Here is a 23,880-nt window from a genome sequence, read left to right on the forward strand (position 1 = left end):
CTGTTAAATTTATGACTCAAAATTATTATTCTCCATGTTTTTGTGGTTAAAGAAGAGCTCAATTAAATTTTCTTTGGTTGGTATTTAAAGATTTCAGACTGATTGAAGACCAACGCGGCTGCCGCTCAAGCAGATATCAATTATTATAATTATTTTAATCTTCTGCAGCAGCAGCTGCGAGACGCATATGGATGCATCAGGGATTTACGTATACAAACAGCACACAGAACTGCCCTGCATTGTGCGGTTTCCCGCAGATTAACTAGAAAATCATGTCCGTGACGACATGGCCCTAATGTTATCAGTGGGCTTTTACAGTGTTTTTGGATGTAGCATTTGCAGTCAAATCGTGAGACTCTAACTTCTCAGCGACTGCTAATTTCTACTGTGTATGTATTTTCCCAAATCAGTCAGCAGATAGAGAAAAAAGATTCAGAAAGAAATCTCAGTATACACTATTATTTCTTTAGATAGGGATAATTTTAATAAAATTAAATTAAACTGAATTGACAAATTGAAAATGAAGTAGAAATAAAAACTAAATTAAAATTCGAAACATAATAACCTTGGTTGTATGACTAATGCAGCTTTCACATTCTTTAGTCTACAAATGATTGAAATGTCAACAGAACGCAATAAGAAGTGTGTTGAAGGACAGTTTTGTCTTCATACACCTAAAGCATATGCTTTCATTCTGAAACCACTTTGAGGTTTGTTCAGCAGGATACTAATCATAAAATATAGAGGTGTTTTTGTTACATTTATATTGACAATTGTGTTTTCTTATTTGTGAAAGTTAAAATAAGCTTAAAATATTGATGTTGAGTTTACTGTTACAATTTTAATTCAGATTCATGAACAGATTCATTCAGACCCGGACTCAACTCAGACTCTGCCTCTTTTGGACTCGGACTCAACTCGGACTCGACTAAGGTGGACTCAAACCCAACACTAGAAGAGGGCCAATGAAGCGAGACAGGAGTCAGAGCAGCAAGACGACACACTGAGTTGACATCTACACAGATTAGTAAAAGAGTGTCAAAGAGGAGATGAGCTCTCACACACACGCTGACCACTGAGAACATGGCAGGAATTCTCGGCATCGAACAGCTATGAGAATCATCTATTATTGTTGAAAATGTCACTCTAAAAGCTGATTGGTTATCACCCACACAATTAAAAGAAAGGGACAAATTTCTCGTAAAATAAATAAATAAACCTGAATCTTATTCACTATCCGCCCACAATCCATTTTAACCAGGCACTATCTGTGTGGGTAAAGAAATGTGCTATACATGTTTAAAGTAAGTCAATGTCATTCTTTTTAGTGCAAACATGTCTCCTTTCTGTGTAAATTAAGCTTATTATACAGTGGATGCATTTTATTCTCAAATGTCAACGTTATTTGCCTGGCGCAATAAACATTGCACTATTACTGCCCATGGAAAAAGTTAGAAGACAGAATTTATATATGTATACTGTATACAGTACTGTGCAAAAGTTTTAGGCACTCATGAAAAATTTTGCATAGTGAGGTTGTCTTCAAATATAATGACAAAAATAGTTTTCATTTATCACTTAATGTCATACAAAGTCCAGTAAAAATAAAACAAGCTAAATCAATATTTGATGTGACCACCTTTGCCTTTAAAACAGCACCAATTCTCCTAGGTACACCTGGACACAGTTTTTCTTGGTTGTTGGCAGATAGGATGTTCCAAGCTTCTTGGAGAATTCAGCACAGTTCTTCTATCTACTTAGGCTGTCTCAATTGCTTCTGTCTCTTTATGTAATCTCAGACTGACACGATGTTCAGTGGGGGGCTTAGTGGGGGCCATGACATCTGTTGCAGGGCTCCCTGTTCTTCTATTCTAATCTTTTCTATTTGCAAAGGTTTGGGAGTCTATATTTACTATTGACACACTAAAGCTGAAGATATAAATAACCATCTTAAGACACATGCTTTTGTGAAGCATCTTATGTGCCATTTGCACAGTACTATATATATATATATATATATATATATATATATATATATATATATATATATATATATTTTGTGTACATTTTCTGGGCAGCAGTAATTCATAAAATTATCAAATGATAGAGAAGAGCATTACATCTGTGCATATATCTAGACGTACAGTGCAGTTAAGTACACTTGGGATTTGAAAGAGCTGATACAGGTGCAGTGGAGGATTGATGCTGTACAGTCCCACCAAAGTATGCAGGATCATGATAGTCTTATGCATCATCCAGACCCTAGCACTCAGAACCAATCTGTGCACGCTGTGCAAGTTGCGTTCAGCAAAGATTCTTTGGCTGTGTTTGGGATGTTACCTGATTTGCATCATTCCTTTAGCAGCTCAGGTGCTGAAACAACATAGACGGCGGGTACAAATAAACAATGCTATCAGCGTGCGACTTCAATCTTAGTGGACTCTTCCCAATGAAAATATCCACACGAAGGTAGTATTAGAGTTTAGGCCTCTTTTGTTTGCAGTTGAAAGATCACTTGTGTGGAATGACTTTGTTCTAAAAACAGCTCCAGCCAGATGAGGTCATAGCTTTGGACGTCTGTAAAGTTTTGCTTTCTCTCCATAACACTAGGCTTGGAAAGTGATAGAGAGAGGGAAAGGGAGAAGGAGAGAGGCAGGGGGGAAAATGATGGCTTTTCCAGATGTGACTTCGTTCACTTTTGCTCTGGCACTAAAAAATAAATTTTAACACTAAGGTAGTATAGGCAATGAAAATCTTCCCACTGTCTGCAAGAAAGCTCACATTTTCCCTCAAAATAAAATCACTGCCACAATTTAAACATTTCTTTTTGTTAAACAAATAGTCTAATTACCTGGTATTAAAGGCGTTTATCCTTTCAAAATTAATGTGAAAGCATTTTGCACTTTCAAAAGGGTTTTAAAGGGGTAGTTCACCCTAAAATGAAAATTCTGTTATTATTTACTCACCCTCATGTTGTTTCAAATCAGTATGCTGTTATTTGACAGAATAACAATGACAAAAAGAATGACAGAAGTTTAATTTTTGGGTGAACTATTACCTTAAAGGAAGCGAAAACTCAGTGATCACCATAAACTGCCTTTGTATGACATCACTGAGCACAAAATTTTTTCACAATTTCTTCCTTTGAGTTAAAAAAGAAAGAAATTCATATGGGTTTATAACAACACAGGGGTGAGTGAACAACGGCTGAGTTTTCAATACTGGGTGAACTATCCCTTTAATAAACCAAATTCTACCACGAATTTATGTTGCTATGCAGAACTACACTGAAAACTACACTTTTTTTTTTTTTTGAAACCACAACAGACTAACCAACATCACCAGCCTAAAATCAGCGAGTTGGTGAAATAACACAACGATGGTCAATTATTCATGGAAATGCCCTAAAACATAAAATATTAAGGCGCGCTACAGCACTAATGCCCTAGGAGGGCAGATCACGGAGGGCACCTCAATCCACCACGCAATCCCAAAAAAACTGAATTGTGACAAGCAATGCTATCATGAAGAGTAAGAGAGAGAGATAGACAGGGAAAAATAAGCTCTCTTCCGAAACCTAGTGAGCTGCCTTGCTGTCTACTGCATACATAGACATATGCCTTCTAAAGGCAGCATCCTTACCGTCATGGAACCTCATATGTGACTGATTTGGAACATTTTACATCAGCAGCAAATTTGCGTGCCACATAGGGTTATTACAGTTTTGAAAATTTCATTAGTTTTTATTTTTATTTCGTTTTGTGTTTTGGATTTCTATTTTAGCTTAGTTTTAGTTACTTTTAATGGCGCGTAAATCCTTTTTATTTCGTTTTTATTTTTTTAAAATGTCTCTTTTTAGTTTTTATTTAGTCTTAGTATAGTTTTAGTTTTCATCATTATAACACCACAAAATATCTGTAACACTTTACAATAAGGTTGCATTTGTTAACATTAGTTAACTACATTAGTTATAAACTAACATTAAAGTATATGTTAATATATGGTACATGTAAACATGAATGCATTATGAACTAAAGTAAACTAGAATGAATAATTGTAGATTTATAAATCACCAGTAACCAAGATTTATAAAAGCTATAAAAAATGGTAACACTTTATAATAAGGTTCCATTTGTTAACATTAGTTATTTTACAGCATTGGAATTTGGTACTGGCCAACGTTAATTTCAGCATATACCAATACATTTTTAAAATTGAAAGTTGTATACGTTACCATTAGTTAATGCAGTATGAACTAACATGAACAAACAATGAACAATTGTATTTTTATAAGTTAACATTAAATAAGATGAATAAATGCTGTAAAATATATTGTTCATTGTTAGTTCATGATACCTAATGCGTTAACCAATGTTAACAAAAGGAACCTTATTATGTTTTTTGTTTGTTTATGATGCATTTACTAATGTTAACAAGTATAACCTTATTGTAAAGTGTTAGCCTGCATGTGATAACACTTGATCAGAAGCCATTCATGCTCAAAATGTATTGTTTTTTTTTGTTTGTTTTTTAATTCACAACAATACAGTATACTGCAGCACTTGCTGACATGAATAAAATGTGCTATAAGTGTTCCAGTGTCGATACATTCAGTCATAACTGCACTGATATATCCTCAGCATTTACTGTATTAGAAGCATGGACTGGAATCACACAGGTCTTGTATCAAATGGCCCGCACCAGAGAACAACTAGTTACTTATTTGTCAATGTTTTCGAAGTTCATGGAATGGAATATTTATTTTGTGCTGTCTTTTGCAATGTTTCTGAGACGGCAATCGCTTTCTAGCATGCTGGTTCATTTTGGTGTCATCCAGAGCCCCTCCCCCAAATTTACGTGCCTTTAAACATCACTTATGAAGGCAAACTGTGATTGGTTGTTTTCACATGTCAATCAGATGACCGCTCGCCAGTTCTTTTTCTCCTTTTGTTCGTTTTGTAGTGCACATTTATAGTTTCAGTTTAGTTTTAATTTTTGTATTGCTATTTTTATTTTTATTTTAGATAACAAAAAAATATATCATAATAAAAAAAAATAAAAAAAATATTCACTGCTGATTTTCGTCTGAGTAATCATTTTCTTTAATGATACTAACCCAAGATTTTGGATGCAAAATAAAAATGTTGCCATTATTTACTTACAGTACCCTCATATACAGTAGTTCTAAATCTGTATGACTTTATTTCTTTGTTGGAACACAAGAGATGGCAGAATGTTAGCTTTAGTAACCCTTCACTTTTATATATTTTATAGATAAACATCTCCTTTTGTGATCCATTGTAGAAACAACATAATGGTGAGTAAATGATGACTGAATTTTCATTTTAGGGTGAACTATCCCTTTAAAATACTTCCTCAATAGGCAGCTTGCTTACTGAAAAGAGCAACAGAGAGCAGTGCTTACTGTGGCTGTGCCGGAGACTGCCTGTACGCTGGGGTCTGACCCGCTGGGCTCACTGTGCGTCTGCGCAGGGGGGTACATGTTCAGCGTATGCTCTGCCACGGGGGTCTGACCCGGGTAGTCTGGAGTCGGGTGGGGGTGGGACGTTGTGTACTCAGCAGGAATGCCGTTCTGAGGGGGAGCGAACTGGGCTGATGGGTAAGGCTGGGCCATGGTTTCTGGGGGTGCTGGGGCGTCCTGATTACCCTGAAAAACAGAGAGAAAACAGCAACATGTTAGTGCCATGGTTATCAACTGGTTTTGCTTCAGGATCCAGATTTTACATTGCACATCAAGTGGTGACCCAACTCAGTGCTAAACGTTTATCGTACAGTAGTTTCATGCTTTCGCCAGCGCACAGTTAACAGCACAAAACACATTTTGGTCAGCACAAACCAAGCTTATGCTCACTACAAGTGAATATGTATTTAACATAGTCTGGGTCACATTTTCATTTTACCTTGCATAGATTTGTTCATGGTTTTTAAGGATGAAGGCATGTCACGCTATCTGTCCATGTTAGCATCTGTCTAATAGCTTCTACCAAGTGGCAAATGAATTTGCGTTTGATTGGGCGCACAGCCTTTAATGTATTTAATAGAAGATACAGGAAATTTTTCTCATCCCTTTTGAAAGCTGATAAGCCTACAGATGCGGCCTTTGAGAATGCATGTTTTTTCATGCGCTGTCATGAAATCCATCACTTGAACTCACACAGCACCACTCAGGCGGGCTTCTCAGAATTTAAATTAATTTGTTATGCTTCTCCCAATATTCACCATGTGGCACATGGGAGTCCGACGTTATCTTGTGGGTGCGTTACAGTATTTCTCATGTGCACTGTTTTAACCTGGTTGGCAGAACTAGTTATTGTAGCTAACGTGAATAAAAGAGGTGCTTGACAGCTGCAGTAATCATGCGTGTGGAGGATCAGTTGAATATTTCAGAAAATCTAAGCAAATTAAGTAAACAATATAGGACAACGTATTTTGAAATGGAGGACATCAATATTTAATTTTACGCAAATACTGACCTTTTTGTTGTGCTTGGCAAAGTAAACCTGTGTTATAATATTTTATTTTTTCCACATAGGCAGGTCAGACACTGTAACTTGTACAGCGTAATGTTGCTTGTTGCTTTTATGGAGACTGATGAGCTATTAACAAGTTATTATCATCCATTCTTAGAACTGCAATAATTATCAAGTAGTTGTCCTAACCATTTTGCTGCCTTTTCATTTGGTAATTTGAAGTGGGCACATATTTTAAAATAAGGTTGAGTAATTTTTAACAAAATTAAATTAACTGAACTTAAATATATTAATGTTTTATTAATTAGAATTTGTTAAAATGTACTCGATTTTATGTTTTAACATTTTTTTTTTTTTTAAGAAATTCAAATGCGTACTTCATAAAAATAGGCTAAATAATAATATACGATGTGGTGGGCATGTTAATGATCCTTCAGAAAACAAATTAAAAAATGACACAATTCTTCTGTGATGCACACTTTGGGTATTGTTAAACAAATTAATTAAATTTGACAGTGTAGAAAGTGTGCTTTAAGGGAGTTTATTTTCTAAAAGTAGCAACACCCATAGCATTATTTCCCTGCACTGTTGAAAGCAATGCTTGGCATCAGGGTTGGGAGGGTTACTTTTGAAATGTATTCCACTACAGATTACAGAATGCATGCTGTAAAATGTAATTTGTAACATATTCCGTTAGATTACTCAAGGTCAGTAACGTATTCTAAATACTTTGGATTACTTCTTCAGCGCTGGCAGATTATTTCACTGTTTTGACTATAAAAACTCTGCCAGTACAGTAAGACAAAATACACATGTTAAAAATACATTCTCTGAAAAACATAAATATCTTATGCAGTGTTGTTTATAAAACAAGATTAATCAAACTGATCTTGTTTTAAGGATTTTTAGATATTTTTACAGGAAAACAATACAAAAATTATTATCAAGAATACGATTTTTGCCCTAATATCAAAAGTCTTACAAGAAAAATATAAATTATGATCCAACGTGAATATTCTTGATAAACAAATATGATTGTGCCTGGTAACGTGCATGTAAAATGGCTAGAAATAGCATTTTAGCTTAGCATAAAGCTGACAATTTACACAAGGTTTATTTCTATTTCTTCTGCTCCAAACTTACTTCTCTGTCTGCTCGTATGAATGTAACACATCATAAGAAAGTGTTTCACCGCTGTTCAAATGCACTTTGGATCGCATCATTTAAATGTATAAATGTTTTCCATCTGAAAGGACTAAATATTAAATGAAACAAATGACAATAAAATGCAAAGTAATCTCTTCAGTAATCAAAATACTTTTTGAATGTAACTGTATTCGAATTACCAATTATTTAAATTGTAACTATAGTGGAATACAGTTTATACTTATATTTTGTATTTTAAATATGTAATCCCGTTACATGTATTTCGTTACTCCCCAACCCTGCTTGGCATAAGTGAGAACTATTTCACTAAACGTCGACAACTATTTAAAGTCATATCGAAAACAAAAATAAATTGATGAACACATTATTGTCTTTCGTCTGCAAGCACAGACACAAAAACAACCTTCTTGCAAAGTCAGGATATGAAGGGATTAGCAAATTGTTTGCATAACTATGCAAACATTCTTCATCTTGTGTGTTGACATACAATATATCCCCATCAATATCCCTTTGTGTCTATTCATGTATTTAACAAATCATGTACTTCACATGTATCACACATTTTGGAGGAGGGTCATAGCCATGTATCCAAAGTCAAGTTATTTGTACGCATTGGCATTCTCTGCAAGAAACAGCAATATCCAGACTGGGACAAGGACCTATTGCAATCTTCGAAGGGATGGACAAGTGAAGTGCATCTGACTTTCTTTGAAGATGCTATTATAAAAGAAACTGGCGCTCCATACATTATGGAAAACTTCGGAGTTCACCACCATTTCTTACAGGACAATGACCCAAAGCAGACCGAGTTATTGCTGCAGAGGGTATAAACTGGGTTAAGACTCCAGCAAAATCCCCTGATATGAATCCCATTGAAATGGTGTGGCATGCTCTGAAGGACTTTATTCAGAAGGAAGCAAAGTCAACTACTAAGTCTGACTTAATTGCTGCCATTAATAAATTCTGGTTTGAAGAACTTACAGAAACGGCATGCAACAAGTATAGACTGTTTAAAGTTCTTCCAGCTGTGGTTGAGCGTCAGGGTGGACATACTGGAATGTAGTAACTGTAGTATCATATTCCATGAAAATACATTTCTGATCACTTTCCAGTAGATATAAGCTTTTCTAACAATTGTGTCTTTAATTTATTTTTAAAAAATTGTTTGGTCATTAGTTACAGCCAATAATACAGAAAACGGGCCTCATTTTCTTTTATTTTACTGTCTTCAAATAGTACAGTGCTTGTATGCGTGTGGTCTATACAAATAGAAATAAAATAAAAATTACAATACAAATAAAATAAATTCAAATAATGTAACACTTATGTTACAAGAATCACAGGATCACTCAAATCGTTTCTAAACTTAGGAACATGATCATGTAAATGTTTGCGAAAATATTTTATTTACAACAATGACTATTTATAACAGGTATATATTATTACAATAATCTGAACTTCCTAAACCGGAGCATGATAAAACTGTGTAAAACTGCCTTTGAAACAATTAGTATTTTAAGGGTGCTATACCAGCGGTCACCTATTAGTGGACCACGGTCCGAGTCCGGACTCCAGCTTGGTTCCATCCGGACCACGAGATAATGACAACGGTTGCCCTTAAGCGCTATATCATTTTTTTCTGAAGTGCCGAACATGCTTCATTCCTGCTCCGTTCGTGTTGCCTCTCTCCCTTGACATATACACACGGCGTTGCATAAATCCTGATAAGGCTACGTAGAGATCCAGGCGATGTCATCATCTCTGATTATTAGTTATAATTAATAGAAATGATTAGTTAGCCTGGCTAGCAGAGTTCTCTACTTTTGATGAGAATGCTCCCATTATTTCATAGTCAGCCCGTTTATACTTAAGCAAACAGTATTTTTAAGATGTAAATTGTTAGTTTATTGTTATTAGATTCTCACTTTAGGAAAATATAAAAATGGCCCATTCAGACTTTTACATTTTCAAACTTTTCTCTCAGGGTTACCCCTGAACACCCATACAGTAACCTACATGTTCCCAGTCAAAAGTACTCCTATGTCCCATACATTGGTATCTGAATGTAAAAATAATACAAATAAATATTCAGAATGTAAAAATATTCGAACACAAAAACTAGACTGAGATCTCCCAGCTTGAAAACAAATGTTGATCTTATCTTGTAATATTAATATCCAAGTGCCCACGACTAATGAACTCTATGAAATATATTAGCATAATCTTTTGGTAGAAAAGATCCCTCAAACCCCAGTGCTTTGGATTTGTCTCTGGGCCAGTGTCCTCAACTCTGCTTTGAAGAGACTATTTTGACTGTTTAATTTTTTTTCTTTTACAAAGTACTATTGCTGCCAATGTGGAAAATTTTAATAACTATTCAAATAAATAAATAAATAAATAATAAAAATAAAAAAAATATAATAATAATAATTTCAAAGCCATACTGACTACTGACACCGTGCAAGTTGTTATTTTCCGGACATTTGCTGGGAAGGAAATGTAGAGAGCGGACCTCTTGAAACTTTAATTGAATAACCTTGCACTATACAAATAAAAATGACATGAATTCAGAGTGCTGAATGAACAGTGAGCTATTTGTCACTGTGAGCACCATTAATCTTACAGTTCATAGGCAATCCTTTTTAAACATTACCCACCAACACCTACTCAGTTTACTCACATAAAACAAGACTTGCACTACACTTAGACAACTAATAGGCTATTGGCATTATACTCATGCTATGAGTTGACAATATTTTTCAAGGCATGATTTTCAGTCGTTTTATTTATTTAAAACTGCACAATGAGGACTTTAAAACACTAAAACAATGTGTTGTGAAAAGCGCTATACTTTCAAATAAAAATGACCTGAAAAAAATTAAATTCACTGGGTTCTGAGTTTCACAAAATTGTACTTCAGAACAAATTCTTGCTGTTACGAGAAGTGAGAAAGTAGCTTCCAAGGAAAATCCTTTGCTATATACATTTTTATGTGTAAAATGCAAAGAATTTAGAGTGGAACTGTAAGTCTATGCATTTTTATTTTTATTATTATTATTTTTTACAATCCATATTCTTTAGTGTTATAATTTGCCTTTTTTTTTTTTTTTTTTACACACATTGATGAAGGCATAAAGTGTAACTGTTTATGTGGTTACTTGTTCCCTGACTCAAATGGTTTATTTAAACCTCAAACAGCATACAGACAGTATATGGTGTAAAGAAATGGTCAGTTCCCCTTATTTTCCTAAAAAGAAACAAGGTCTGAGAGTGTCTCTTATCTCTTCTGAAGTGTGCAACAACTAACCCCATTCATGATTCTTTTGTCTCAGATGTTTTTTCCCTTTGTGAGATTCAACTTGGAACTGGCTTGGCATTGGGGGGAGGGTCTAGGAGGGGGTGGAATGGACCGCAGATCTCCTGAATACAAGAGGAGACCCCCTGGAAAGCTAATGTGCGCATTCTTGGGCAGCGCTGCTTACTCCCTGTCCCTTAGTCTCTCAATTTAAAACCTCATTCACACTGGGCTTTGTTCCCGAGATATTCCCGGCATAATTGCCGAAGAGCCTTCTGTGTGAATGCAAGCCGGAGCCGAAATTCCAGATAATTGGTTATAGAAATATTTTTAAAAAAGCATATTTTATCTTGTCTGTGTAGTTAGTTTTCTTTATTTTTTGGAAGGTACCGTTCAGAATCAAACTAAATTACAAAAAAATGTGCCTACTGAATCAAATGCACATCTTAACTGTTGCAGGGCAGTAGCTACTGAAAATTTGTCTTGTTTTTTTTTTTTTAAGTTTTTTATATAATTTTTAAATTATATTTTTTTATTGCACCCTCACGGCCCGGCCACACCCTCCTCCTCGTCACATTCCTCCCCTGCCCGATTCAAGCCGGGGCGCCATCCGAACTGACCTACTCCCCCCACATCTCTGGAGGCGAGACGCTGCCCTTCCGGCTGTTCCGCCAGCCGGTGGTCCACCCCGCCTCCTGGGAACCTGGGGGAGAGGCGAGGGGAGGGAGAGGGGAGAGGGCGAGTGGGAGACACACTCAGAGAGAGAGAGAGAGAGAGAGAGAGAGAGAGGAAAACTTGCTCGCCAGTCCCCAGACACGCTGTCGCCTGGCCCTCAACTGCTCCTCTGTCCTCTGGCGGACAACAGCCACTCCTCCCTGGGCGGACAGCAGCGAGTCCTCCGACCCCTGGCGGATGGAATGGCTCATCCCCTTCCTGGCGGATGGCAGCGGTTCCTCCGACTCCTGGCGGACGGACGCGGCTCCTCCCCTGGCGGACGGCAGCGGCAAGGACTCCACGACAGTGCATCCCTCCTCCTTCCTGGGTTTCGGCAACAATGTAACAGGTACGGGATGGGCAAGGAGGAGGCGGGAACCGGCAGAACAGTCAACGTAAACTTTAATGACAAACTCAACTTAAAACAACTTAAAACATAAGACACACACAGAGGCCACGTGCGTCTCTCTCTCTCGAAATGGTGTCTCCGGCTCCCCTTTATCTCACTCTCCTATTGATCAGCCGACTCGGCACTGGCTGTGCACCCTCACGGCCTGGCCACGCCCTCCTCCTCATCAAAATATTATTATCATTTTGTATAAAACGGCATAAAAATTTTTCTGCATATTTTTTCCCGTTCACAATTTGCGTCTTTTTGTGTGTGTGTATATATATATATATATATATATATATATATATATATATATATATAGTATATATGCTGTATATAATATATATAAAGTCAACAATACTATAGTTTATTGCCATTGCTGATAAAAATAGCTTGCTGTGGCTTTCAGTGATACTGGCTACTACTGTATATGTTCCCGTTTGAGAAATGAACTTATTAGCGATTGGTGCTTGCTCAAAGAATGAAACACGACTGCCCTCTACTGATCATGTTTCTCTTGTACCGCCTAATGTCATGTCACACCACGCGTAATTGTAGGATCTGTTTCCCTTTGACGCACATTCTCAAAGGCTGCATCTGTATTTATGATGCTATCCTAACAATGCTCGATTATTTAGTTAGCTGAATTTAATTATACGCATTTAGCATTGTTTTAATACTGCTGCACGCAACCCAATCAAAACAGACCTCCGGCCCATTTTTGGGTCGCCACCCACCAGTTTAAAAGCACTGTCCTAAAGGAAGATGTGTAATACTCTATGAGCTCCACACACACAAGACGGTACAGCCGATGTCAGTCATGCCCTCTGTTAGGCCATTAGTGAAGTGTTCAAACTCATGTTCACAAAGACAGCTGGGCCAATTAAATTACAGTGCTAGCATGCACCGGACCGACAACAAATGAACAAGCACACCCATGGACAAATGCATTCCGTACACAACACACATTAGAACTTTATCTCAGGAAGAGCTTTCTTATTTGATCAAGAACAATTCATCCACCTCCCAGCACCCAGATTATCCACTTATGCATGGAGACGTGTCTCCACCCTGCTTACACCGCACCCAGGGCACACACCAAATCAACGCTAAACCACCACTTTGCATGCTGCGCCCGAGAGACAGAAAAGCCAGCTAAATTAGCACTTGCTATCAATAAACAATGACAGATTAGCAGAATGCAAACACACACAACAAGCTTGGGTCGTGTGATGCACGGCAGCATAGATAATGGAGAAGTTTAAAGGCTTATGGGATTTGATGTACAGACTGTCCATTTAGAGCATGGTGGTTGTTTCTACTTGTTAGGGTTCTGTGCAACTTAGGCCACGTCCACACTAATCTATTTTCGGTTGAAAACACTGTTTTAAGTTTCCTATATATCATTGTTCTCCAAAGTATGCAGCTATGGAGAGTGATTTCAAAAGTCTTCGAAAGCAGTTGTAGTTTGGTTGTGAGGCTGGAAACTTACAAAAATCAATGCATTTTCAAACAAAAACGTAGAAGTGTGGATGTGGCCTTGACGGTGTTTTTTTCATGGTAGAATGGAGAGGAACATTTTATTCCTCAGAGGTTGCTGACAATTGACAATTATTGATATTCAGTAAGTATTAGATTTATTAATAAAAATGTGGCCTTGAAGGAATTTGATGAGAAGTTACATTCTACATTTACATTTATGCATTTAGCAGATGCTTTTATCCAATGCGACTTACAGTGCATTTATTACAGGGACAATCCCCCTGGAGCAACCTGGAGTTAAGTGCCTTGCTCAAGGACACAATGGTGGTGGCTGTGGGGATACCACCTATGTGCTTTAGCCCACTACGCCACCACCACACCAGTTGATATCAAAATCTCTGAATTTTGACTGCAGATTTTGGTCTCTTGGAAAATGAGAGCAGGGCATCTTTTTGTCCACCAATGGAAGGGGTGCGGGTGTTGGGAAACCTGTTTAATAATTATTTTTGAAATTCCATTTAGTGATGCTAGTGGTGAAGAAATTATATACTTTAAGCAAAGGTCTCCATTTACTCAGTATCATCTACTTGCTGACTAAAATACATGGCCAGTCTAAGGGGGGGCTATATTTGCCTTGAGCACCCCAGAAATGTCTGATGTCCCTGCCCTGACTGACAGCAAAACAATCAATGGGCACTCCACCCCCTGGACTGATGGTGAAACACCCCCCCCCCCAGGACCGGTGCTACTGAGATATTAAAGAGATCTCATTTGTGACTTTCCTTTACTACAAGAAGAAACACTTTATGACACAATCACACACACACACATCATTCTACATCCTATGCTTAACACCGTAGTAAGATATAGGCAGAGAGATCCCAGAACCTTTCGGGTCTGTCGAGAACTCACTTTGACACAGGCCAACTGCACAGACCATTCTCTCTTACCTCTACAACTACATACACACTCCCACCCCAATCTCTCCTCTGACCACAATGCCACGCTACACAGAAACACCCCCTACATCCAAAGCATATGGACAAACACATTGTAATACATCCACGGCTCGATCCGTCAGTAAGTTGAATGAGAGAGGAGAGCCAGGAGGGAAACGGCAACTTGCTACTCTGTAAACGGGGCCTTGTAAAAAAATCCCTGCTGTTCCTTAAGCAGATGTTACACACATCATGCTGTTTCCCATTAACACCATCAGCACTTTGCGTACCACATTGATATTCAAGAGCGGGCACACCATGCCATAATTAGACAATTATTTGGTCAGGAGTGCTCAAATCTTTATGCGCAAGTGTCAAAGACACTAAAGTGGGTGGGGGGGGGGGGGGAGTTAGTGGTGGAGGGGCTTGCGGCTTGGGAAGCCCCTGACTGTGGAAGTCTGCCGGGAGCTCTATATTTGTGGTCATTATAGTCCTGGAGCCATTGCGAGATTTTGGAGGCCCTTGTTGGCAAACACTGGGAAAAAAAAAGAGGGGATGGCAGACAGTCAGGCTTAGCAAAATGCTTTGGCCTCCTCCCTAACGAGAACCACATTTGGTGGACTGAAATATATGTTTTACGTGGCAGTGCACTGGATTCATCGCTTAACTGCGCTCGGCTTCCAGGCAAACCCTTACAAAACAGACAGGGCTATAAAAAACAGCTTTGTTTGCTTTTTATGACACTTGGCAAGTATAATTTCGCACACAACATAGAGGCTGCTCCTCTCTCACTTCGTAGGCGAGTAAAAGTTGTACTATATATTGCACACAGGGGCATGCAGGACACATGCATTAAGAGATGTAGCTCACAGTAACTAGTTAACCCACATGCTAATGCTTTTAAAATGAGAAAAAGACAGGTATATCTTTAAACGAGTTTGAAACGTGTTGGCATGTTCTGTATGTTCTGGAAATGTTGGAGTATCATGCAGTCAAATTAACTGTTCGAAAAGCAGATCAACTCTCTCTCTATCTCTCTCTCTCTTAGTCTTGCAGGTTAAAGCAGGGTGGATGATGGAATCCGGCTCATTTAAATTATTGTGGCTACCAAATTTAAGTTTAGCCACCAACCTGAAATGGAGCCTGATAATGGACAGGAGAGAGAAAGAGAAAGAGAGAGCACAATGTGTGAAAACAGAGATAGAAAGCAAAACAGCTGCTGATAAGGCAGCCTGAAAAAGAGTGCTAAAGGGGGCTCCCTCTTTCTTCAAAGCGCAGTCTCTCTCTCTCTCTCTCTCTCTCTCTCTCTCACTCACACATACACACACGCACATACACACATGCACTCAAACTCTGTCACACACAAGCTACCCTCTCTACTGTGCAGCCAGAGCACAAAAGGAAGACAGGCAGGAGAAAAAAATGCAGTAATGCGCTTGGTAAGCAGAATAACAGGGAAAAAAATACCTGTTCCACCATCTTGCTCCCTTTTTCCTCCATAAACTAAGCAGCTGCCTTAGTCCCAATCCCTGCAGCATCTGCCTAAAGCAAGCATCAATTATGGATGAGGGTGTGTGTTCACCGCTGTGTGTAGCGAAAGAGTGTGTGTGAGTATGTGAGTGGGAGGGAAGAGAGGGGTGGAGAAGGAGGAGGGAGCTAATGCGCTATGCTCCAAAATTTCTCTCTCTATCTCTGTTCATAACTAATGGGTGCCACTCTGAAGTGTTAGGGATTCTGACTATTTTGTATGAAAACTACATTTAATTTAGAGTTGTGATATAGATTATAAAGTGATGTGAAAGCATGGGCTGTTCACCATCTGTGAACGTTTAGACAAATTTTAGTACAACTGTTTTTTGTATTACAAATTATAGTATCAGCATAACTATTTGAGCAAAAAGTTGAATTGATCCCCCTTTTGCTTTAAAGACAGCATGCGTTTGAGCTGGACTCCACAAGTTTGTGCAAAAGCTGATGATCCATGTTATCTCAGCATGATTTAAGAAGGTTCAAAAGACCACCTTGTGTGCTTCAATGGAAGCAAGGAAATCTGACCTTTTGTACAAAGCAGTTAACATCATGTCAAAAATGTGCTTATTTGGTTAGTGACCTAGAAATATTGCAAAATCTTAAATATTTCTCATTCATTTTACGTCATAATTGTTTCAAAATCCTAAAACTTTGTTTCTTTCTTGGTTATATAAGATATGTCTTTAATCATACTGTATATATTGTATATGCTTTGAAGGTTAAGAATGTCCATAAGTTCTGTTAAGTGTCTGGTTCATTCTAGGACACAATACTCTCTGCTGACCCTGGCTGTCCATCACTGAGAGCATCACTGTTGTTGCTTTGGGTGGGGCCAGGCTGAGAGCTAAACAGGATCAAGATCCACTGTCCTTGCTCTTTCAAACACACACTGACTTGCACAGCGAAATGCAGAGCCAACTCTCTCTCTCTCTCTGAAAAAAAAAAAAAAAGAAAACGGCTGAGGCAAGGCCTTCTTTGGTCCCTGCTGGGTCCGCCCTTTCTTTCCTATAGATTGGATGTTCGATCAACCTTCACCTTTGTTTTCTCCTCTTGTTTGATGCCGGATTCTCTCCACAGGCGCTCCTTGAGTGTGTGAATGTGTGTGTGAGTACGCATTTGAGTGTTTAAGGACTGGCGTGCTGGCCCTGTACTCAAGACAGTCAGCTGGCTTCCATCCAGGTCTGTGAAGTGCCACTTCAGCTGGATGCGTTCTCAGCTTAGAGGACAATTCATTTCCCAACAGGCCTGTGGTGTCATATGACCACAGCGCGGGCCAGGACCTGAGGACCTGAGGACCTGAGGACCCCCTCTTTCTTTCATTATGTCAGCCACATGGCCTACAAATCACCCCCAAATAAGGGCTCCGCTCTCCTCTGTGCTTCACACCCAGCTTTCGTATCAGACAGTTCGTTGTTCGCACCCGGCAAGCGTTACCCTAACCTTCTGGGGAAGCTTCACCATTTGGTGATTGCGTGATCACTCGGAAGGCAGACATCAAATCACGCTGTCTCAGAGTAAACACTTTAATAATTCACGAGGTTTTGTAGCGCATGAGTGTGAACTATTTTGAAAGTAACCCATTTCCCAGCAGGGGGGCTACCTTTCAAAAATGCTAATTTCAAAGAAAGTGGGCCCAGCGAACGTCACGAAAATTAAACTGTGGAACGGATTTGCCCCACTAGCAACAAGGTTATAGGGTGAGACAAAGCTGAGATTGTGAGTAGACATGTGCAAAACTACATATTTACAAAATCTATTTGTTGCGTGAATGACTAGTTGACTAACTGGCCTAAAAGTAATATTCTGGGTTCAGTATAAGTGAAGTTCCAGTGAGGCACTTACAGTGGTTGTGAATGGGGCAAATCTGTTAACGTTAAAATAGGTGGAAGAATACTTTTCTACAAACATACATAATATATAAAATACTCACGGTTTCAAAAGTATAGCCATAAGATTTGAACAATATGTGTGTTAACATGATTTTAGTGTTATAAAATTGCTTACTAACCTTTTCTGTATAAAATTATATCCAATCTTACAACTTTGTTGCCATGATGATTTTATGCTGTAAACCCTAAAATGCTAAAATCACAGTAAAAACGACTATTCAAACAACTTTACAGCTAAAATAAGACATGTTTTGACGTAAGTGCTTTTTAAAAATTATAATATTCACATTTCTGCCTTTAAACCCTGCAAAAATTGGCCTCATTTACTTCAATTGTAAGTGACTCACTGTAACCATATTTTTGCTTCCCTAAAAAGATCTGAAGCAGGGCATTTTAATTGCTGCCACTGTCATAACCTCTGCTGTCCCATCAGGTGATGATTTAGCTTATTAAGGGTTGCACAGATGGAGATGGTACTGGAGGAGGATTACTTAAGGAGTTTGTCTTGTGCTGTCTACACAGAGCCGCATGCCATTCGGAGTAGTGCAGAGATATTTGCCATGTGACAAATGGTAAGTGCGGCCCCACTATGCAGGAAGTGCTATTGGTGAGTGCTTTAAGATGTTTAATTAAAGACGCTGTGTGACAGGAGGGAGACCTGCGCGGGGTCCGGGGACTACGCGGCTAATCCTCTTCCTGCACAAACTATCCCCTTGTGAGTGTGATTGATGAACTGATTCCTCTTTACATCTTCATTTGCATAGCGCGCTAATGCAGGCACAGGGCTGAGCGGTGGCAGACGAGAGCTCCTGCACTAATGCCAGCTAATATGATAATGGGAAACAAGGCAAGGTTAGCTGCCATTTGGATCATCCGGCCGGCTCGCCCATTAACTTCAGTGTACCTCTCAGGCCACGAAGCACGGCATCCCACAGGCCTGCTTATGTCTGTGCATGTGCACAGCTAGTTCACTTATTCACTTGTTTACTCAGGGCTTGTTTGCTTACAATCTCACTTGCTCACAATCTCAGCTAGAAATGGATAACTAGTCAACCTACAGCTCCAGTCGATTTGTGAGGTCTTGGTTATTAAGATCAAAGTATACTTTGGTTTTCGGGGTGCTGGTTAGGGATGTGCACGAATAGTCGAATACTTGAGTATTCGTTCTGCAATAATTATTCAAATAGTAAAAATACTATTCGAATTTCGCAAAGTTTTGCTTTGTGGCCATATATGCAGTGAGATGCATGTTAAATCCTGAACACACAAACTAAAACTGGCAGTTATAACAGAATGCACTGGGTAGCGCTGTTGAGTGTGGACACAAGTTGATCACATTTGATGAGCAAACCGTTCTGTCAGTACGTTTAGATGGACACCAAAAAAGGGGGTTACTGTGAGAATGTGGCTTACTGCGAGAAAGCTGGGTTCCTGTTTAAATTTACTGGATAAGCGGTGTACACTTTACTCCCGTATATGTGCAACTCGTCAGAAAGAAGCGTCCCTGTAGCAACATAATCCCCGCGAAGCTTCTGTAAACAACAAACATAGCATCCGAGAAAGACTTTGCTAGCTGAGGTAAGGGACATTCCATAATTTAAACTGGTGTGTACAAATGAGTATAGTTTACTGAGCATGTGGATATGCTTGTTTTTCCTCAACAAAAACATGACATGAGATACAATACAAACATAACTATTATATGTCAAGTGTTTATATTCGTCCTGTACATTAACTGCGTCAGTCTACTTCATTAGCGGTTTCTTTTTCTTCACTTTGCATGGGCTTAAATGCTTTCATTCTATACTTTTGTTTTCACACATTGCTTGTTTAAATATTTTCAACAACAAAAACACAGGACATAATATAAGCTTGTTTTTGATATAATTATAAATTTGATAAAATTTTGAAAACGAAATTTTTTTTAATGGTGACGCAACCTTTATGACTAAAATAATAATTTTACAATGTCTCTTTCTCATTAATTACCTTAATTTAAATAATAGAATATTCGAATATTAGTTTTTTATGAGCTTAAATATTCAAATACCAAATTATTGATGAATGCCCATCCCTAGTGCTGGTACGTTTCACGCACAGTGTGTGTCACAACATTTTCGTCATCAGCTTCCATATTGGGTTCTCAGTCAAAAGAGTATACTTTGAAAGGTTGGCCACTTGACTTAGTCTTATATATTTTTTGGTATTTATTTATTTTAGTGGTGGTGCTTTCATTTGTGAGCTTACAGTGTGCTGTACTATAACTGTTAGACAATCTGCACAGAAAATCCCTCTCTGAGAAGTTTTCTTTAAAATCACCCCCATTAAAGGGGATGGTTGTCTTTGGCTGTATCAAAACACAATTTTTTTGAACATCTTGTGCCATGAGTGTTGTGTTTTTAACATGCCTTGTCTAGCTCAACTAAAGATGCTACTCAAGACCCTTGATTCTGTTCCATTCCATTGCACACCATCTAGCTGTTGTTGTACACAAAAACACATACTATGTGAATGCTTCCTAATAATCTGATCGGGGTCAGGTGACACAAAAACAGTCCGTTCAAGGCTTCTTCAGCGATTCCTAGTACTTTTAAAAATAACCAAATAATTACTCCTCACTACAGGGGCTGACTGGCCATCGGGAGATCTGGGACTTTTCCTGAAGGGCCGGCCGCGAAACGGGGCCGAAGGTGCCCTGAATACAGTTTCATTCCTGAAATGGGCTGCCGCGTTATGCAGAACGGGCCACAAAACGGCACCACGATATGCAGAAAAGGACAGCGAAACCCCCCCACTCAACAACCTTTGGGCAAGAGAAAGAGAAAGAGAAAGAGAGAGAGAGAGCACAATGTGTGAAAAGAGAGATAGAAAGCAAAACAGCTGCTGATAAAGCAGCCTGAAAAAGAGTTGCTAAAGGGGGCTCCCTCTTTCTTCAAAGCAGTCTCTCTCTCGCTCTCTTTCTCTCTCTCTCTCTCCCACACACACACACACAGATACTGTCACACACAAATCCCGGGCCGATTTCTCTTCCCAGTCTGCCCTGCCTCACTATATTATACCATATACTTTGATTTGTTTATAAATATTACACAAAAATGCTAAAAAAAAAAAATAAATTTTTTTTTATATATATTTTTAAGTACCATTTATTACAACAAAAGCAACATTTATTTTGCCTTGGAACTGTAGATACAGTGGCACAGGAAACAGTATTTTTAAGAATGCAGACATTTACAAGAACTGTTAACGGAACCAAAAATCATGAAATTATTTTGGTCCTTGTATGTTCAATAAAATGGAACCTGTTCTGAATAATAACCAGCTCTTAATTTGCAACCCTACAGATGCAAAAAGGAACCAGCAGATGTGCCCTGGTTGTGAGTTACCAGGCACTGGAGTGTATCCCCAAGCAGTTTAATTAGTATTAAAAGGCTGATCTGGATTAAGTGGTTTGCTGTAATGGACACAAATCCTATCAAATCGATACCAATAACAGAAGAAATCTCAGTAGGATCACTAAGAAAACAGCCAGGCTGCTGAACAGATGCCGTCATCAGGTAAGGAGGTGGCCACCTCTGAGGGTCTTCACACACACACCACTCATCTTTAATTCTGCATGTGTTCCTGCTACAAAAAGCCAGACCAAGTAGGGACTCTGGTCGATCCTCACACAATTAAGCACCTGGCCATCACTCATTATGTCAATGGTGAAGCCGACATTACAATACTTCCAAAAGCCTTTTAAGAAACATTATTTAAACAACCTGTGCTTCATACCTCAATCCTTAAAGGTGAAGTGTGCAAATTTTGCACCACTAGTGTCACCAAAAGGAACTGTGGTATTTTAATAGCACCAGAGAGCCCTAGTTTTTACACTTTTTAGGAATCAACCAACTTATGGCTTACTTACACTGTAGTTGTCTCTGCATATTAGGACTTAGTATTTTAACATTTAAAAATTAGACTAATGGCACATGATGACTATTATGACTGCTAATCACTCATGTAATTTTAAACAGGTCTGCTATGTCAAATCTGGGCTTGGAGGAAAACTTTAAAGTATGACGGACTCCCTGAGAATATTTTACTGTAAATATTATCCACACATACAATTTCCTTGATGTTTCTTCGACAAATTCAGGCTTTTGTTTTGGGACTGTGAATGCTTTTGCTAGCATGTCTACTCAACCACACAGAGCTTGAAACCACAGGCAACCATTTTGTGAGTTGAGAATACCAATTTGAGTCATGGTTTCACTGACAGGCTTAGTCTTTGCTTTGGTCTAATGGTATTGGATGATGTTTTTATAGTCAGTGAGATGCAATAATAAGATCTCGAGAGCTGGCTTGCATGAGAGCCTGAAGTGGGCGTATTTTGAACACAAAACAATGCAATCATAACCCAGTTCCTATTCCCTGTTGAACTCGGAAGAGAAAAATATGAACTCTTTTGGCTTACATATCACCAGCCACTCTGAGTATATAGCGTATATAGAGTATATAGCGTGAGTATATGTATGAAGAGGCCGTAAAAATGTTTTCTTGTCTGCACCCTGATGCTACTCTGAATTTTGGATGAGGAGCACTACCTAGGCAATCGTAGATAACGACCAGCATGCTGGTTTGGTACATTGCCTCCTGATCCATCACTATCATAATAATAACCAGGTGATCCGAGAAAGACACCATTTTTTTATAATATGATGTATAGGTTAAAGATTCGGGTTATTATATACAATTACACTGCATAAAATCTTTTTCAAACTCAGTATTTTTATATCTTTTTCCAGTAAAAAATATCTAAACTTAGCTAAAACAAGACACGATTACTTGAGAATCAAAATGACACACAATATTAAGATTTGTTTTAAGAGAAAACTGACAAAATTGAGGCACTGGCATAGCGTCTGGGTATGCATGGTATGCAGGTGCATACGGGCCTGAGCGGATTGAGGTCCGCACCTATGGGGCTGGGATTTAGCAGGGTTGGGGAGTGACAAAATATATGTAACGGGAATAAGTATTTAAAATACAAAATATAAGTACCTGTATTCCACTAGAGTTACAATTTAAATCATTGGCATTCAGAATACAGTTACATTCAAAAAGTATTTTGATTACTGAAGAGATTACTTTGCATTTTATTGTCATTTGTTTCATTTAATATTTAGTCCTTTCAGATGGAAAACATTTAGACATATAAATGATGCGATCCAAAGTGCATTTGAACAGTGGTGAAACACTTTCTTATGATGTGTTACATTCATACGAGCAGACAGAGAAGTAAGTTTGAAGTAAGTTTGGAGCAGAAGAAATAGAAATAAACCTTGTGTAAATTGTCAGCTTTATGCTAAGCTAAAATGCTATTACTAGCCATTTTACATGCACATGTTACCAGGCACAATCACATTTGTTTATCAAGTAAATTCACGTTGGATCATAATTTCTTTTTTTCTAGTAAGACCTTTGATATTAGGGCAAAAATCGTATTCTTGATAATAATTTTTGTATTGTTTTCCTGTAAAAATATCAAAAAATCCTTAAAACAAGATCAGTTTGATTTATCTTATTTTAGAAACAACACTGCATAAGATATTTAGGTTTTTCAGAGAATGTATTTTTAACGTGTATTTTTATCTTACTGTACTGCCAGAGTTTTTATAGTCAAAACAAGTGAAAAAATCTACCAGTGCTGAAGAAGTAATCCAAAGTATTTAGAATACGTTACTGACCTTGATTAATCTAACGGAATATGTTACAAATTATATTTGACAGCATGTATTCTGTAATCTGTAGTGGAATACATTTCAAAAGTAACCCTCCCAACCCTGGGATTTAGACACACAAATTAAAATTCAGTGATTAAAAATATTTATTTTCTGTAAATTTCGTTGTGCAGTGGTATATTTCCTTTGTGCTTTCAATTTTTTGCAGCCCTGAGCCACCGTAGATTTGAGGTCATTTGCAGTGTCATGTTTTTTTA

At 38.2% G+C, this 23,880-nt stretch overlaps 1 protein-coding gene across 9 annotated transcripts in view; it reads right to left on the reverse strand.

Moving 5' to 3' along the window:
- LOC127452044 (RNA binding protein fox-1 homolog 1-like) overlaps nucleotides 1-23,880 on the reverse strand; it is a 408,281-nt gene that overhangs the window by 59,977 nt on the left and 324,424 nt on the right. For 8 of the 9 annotated variants that reach the window (XM_051717187.1, XM_051717189.1, XM_051717184.1 and 5 more), the window contains one exon: nucleotides 5,426-5,668. In XM_051717187.1, the coding sequence (XP_051573147.1) occupies nucleotides 5,426-5,668 (243 nt within the window). Of the gene's footprint in view, nucleotides 1-5,425; nucleotides 5,669-15,945; nucleotides 16,074-23,880 lie in introns of those variants that run through there. The other variant, XM_051717188.1, reaches the window with a different exon arrangement.

The sequence above is a fragment of the Myxocyprinus asiaticus genome, chromosome 14 (assembly GCF_019703515.2).
Source record: "Myxocyprinus asiaticus isolate MX2 ecotype Aquarium Trade chromosome 14, UBuf_Myxa_2, whole genome shotgun sequence".
NCBI classification, from domain to species: Eukaryota; Metazoa; Chordata; class Actinopteri; order Cypriniformes; family Catostomidae; genus Myxocyprinus; species Myxocyprinus asiaticus.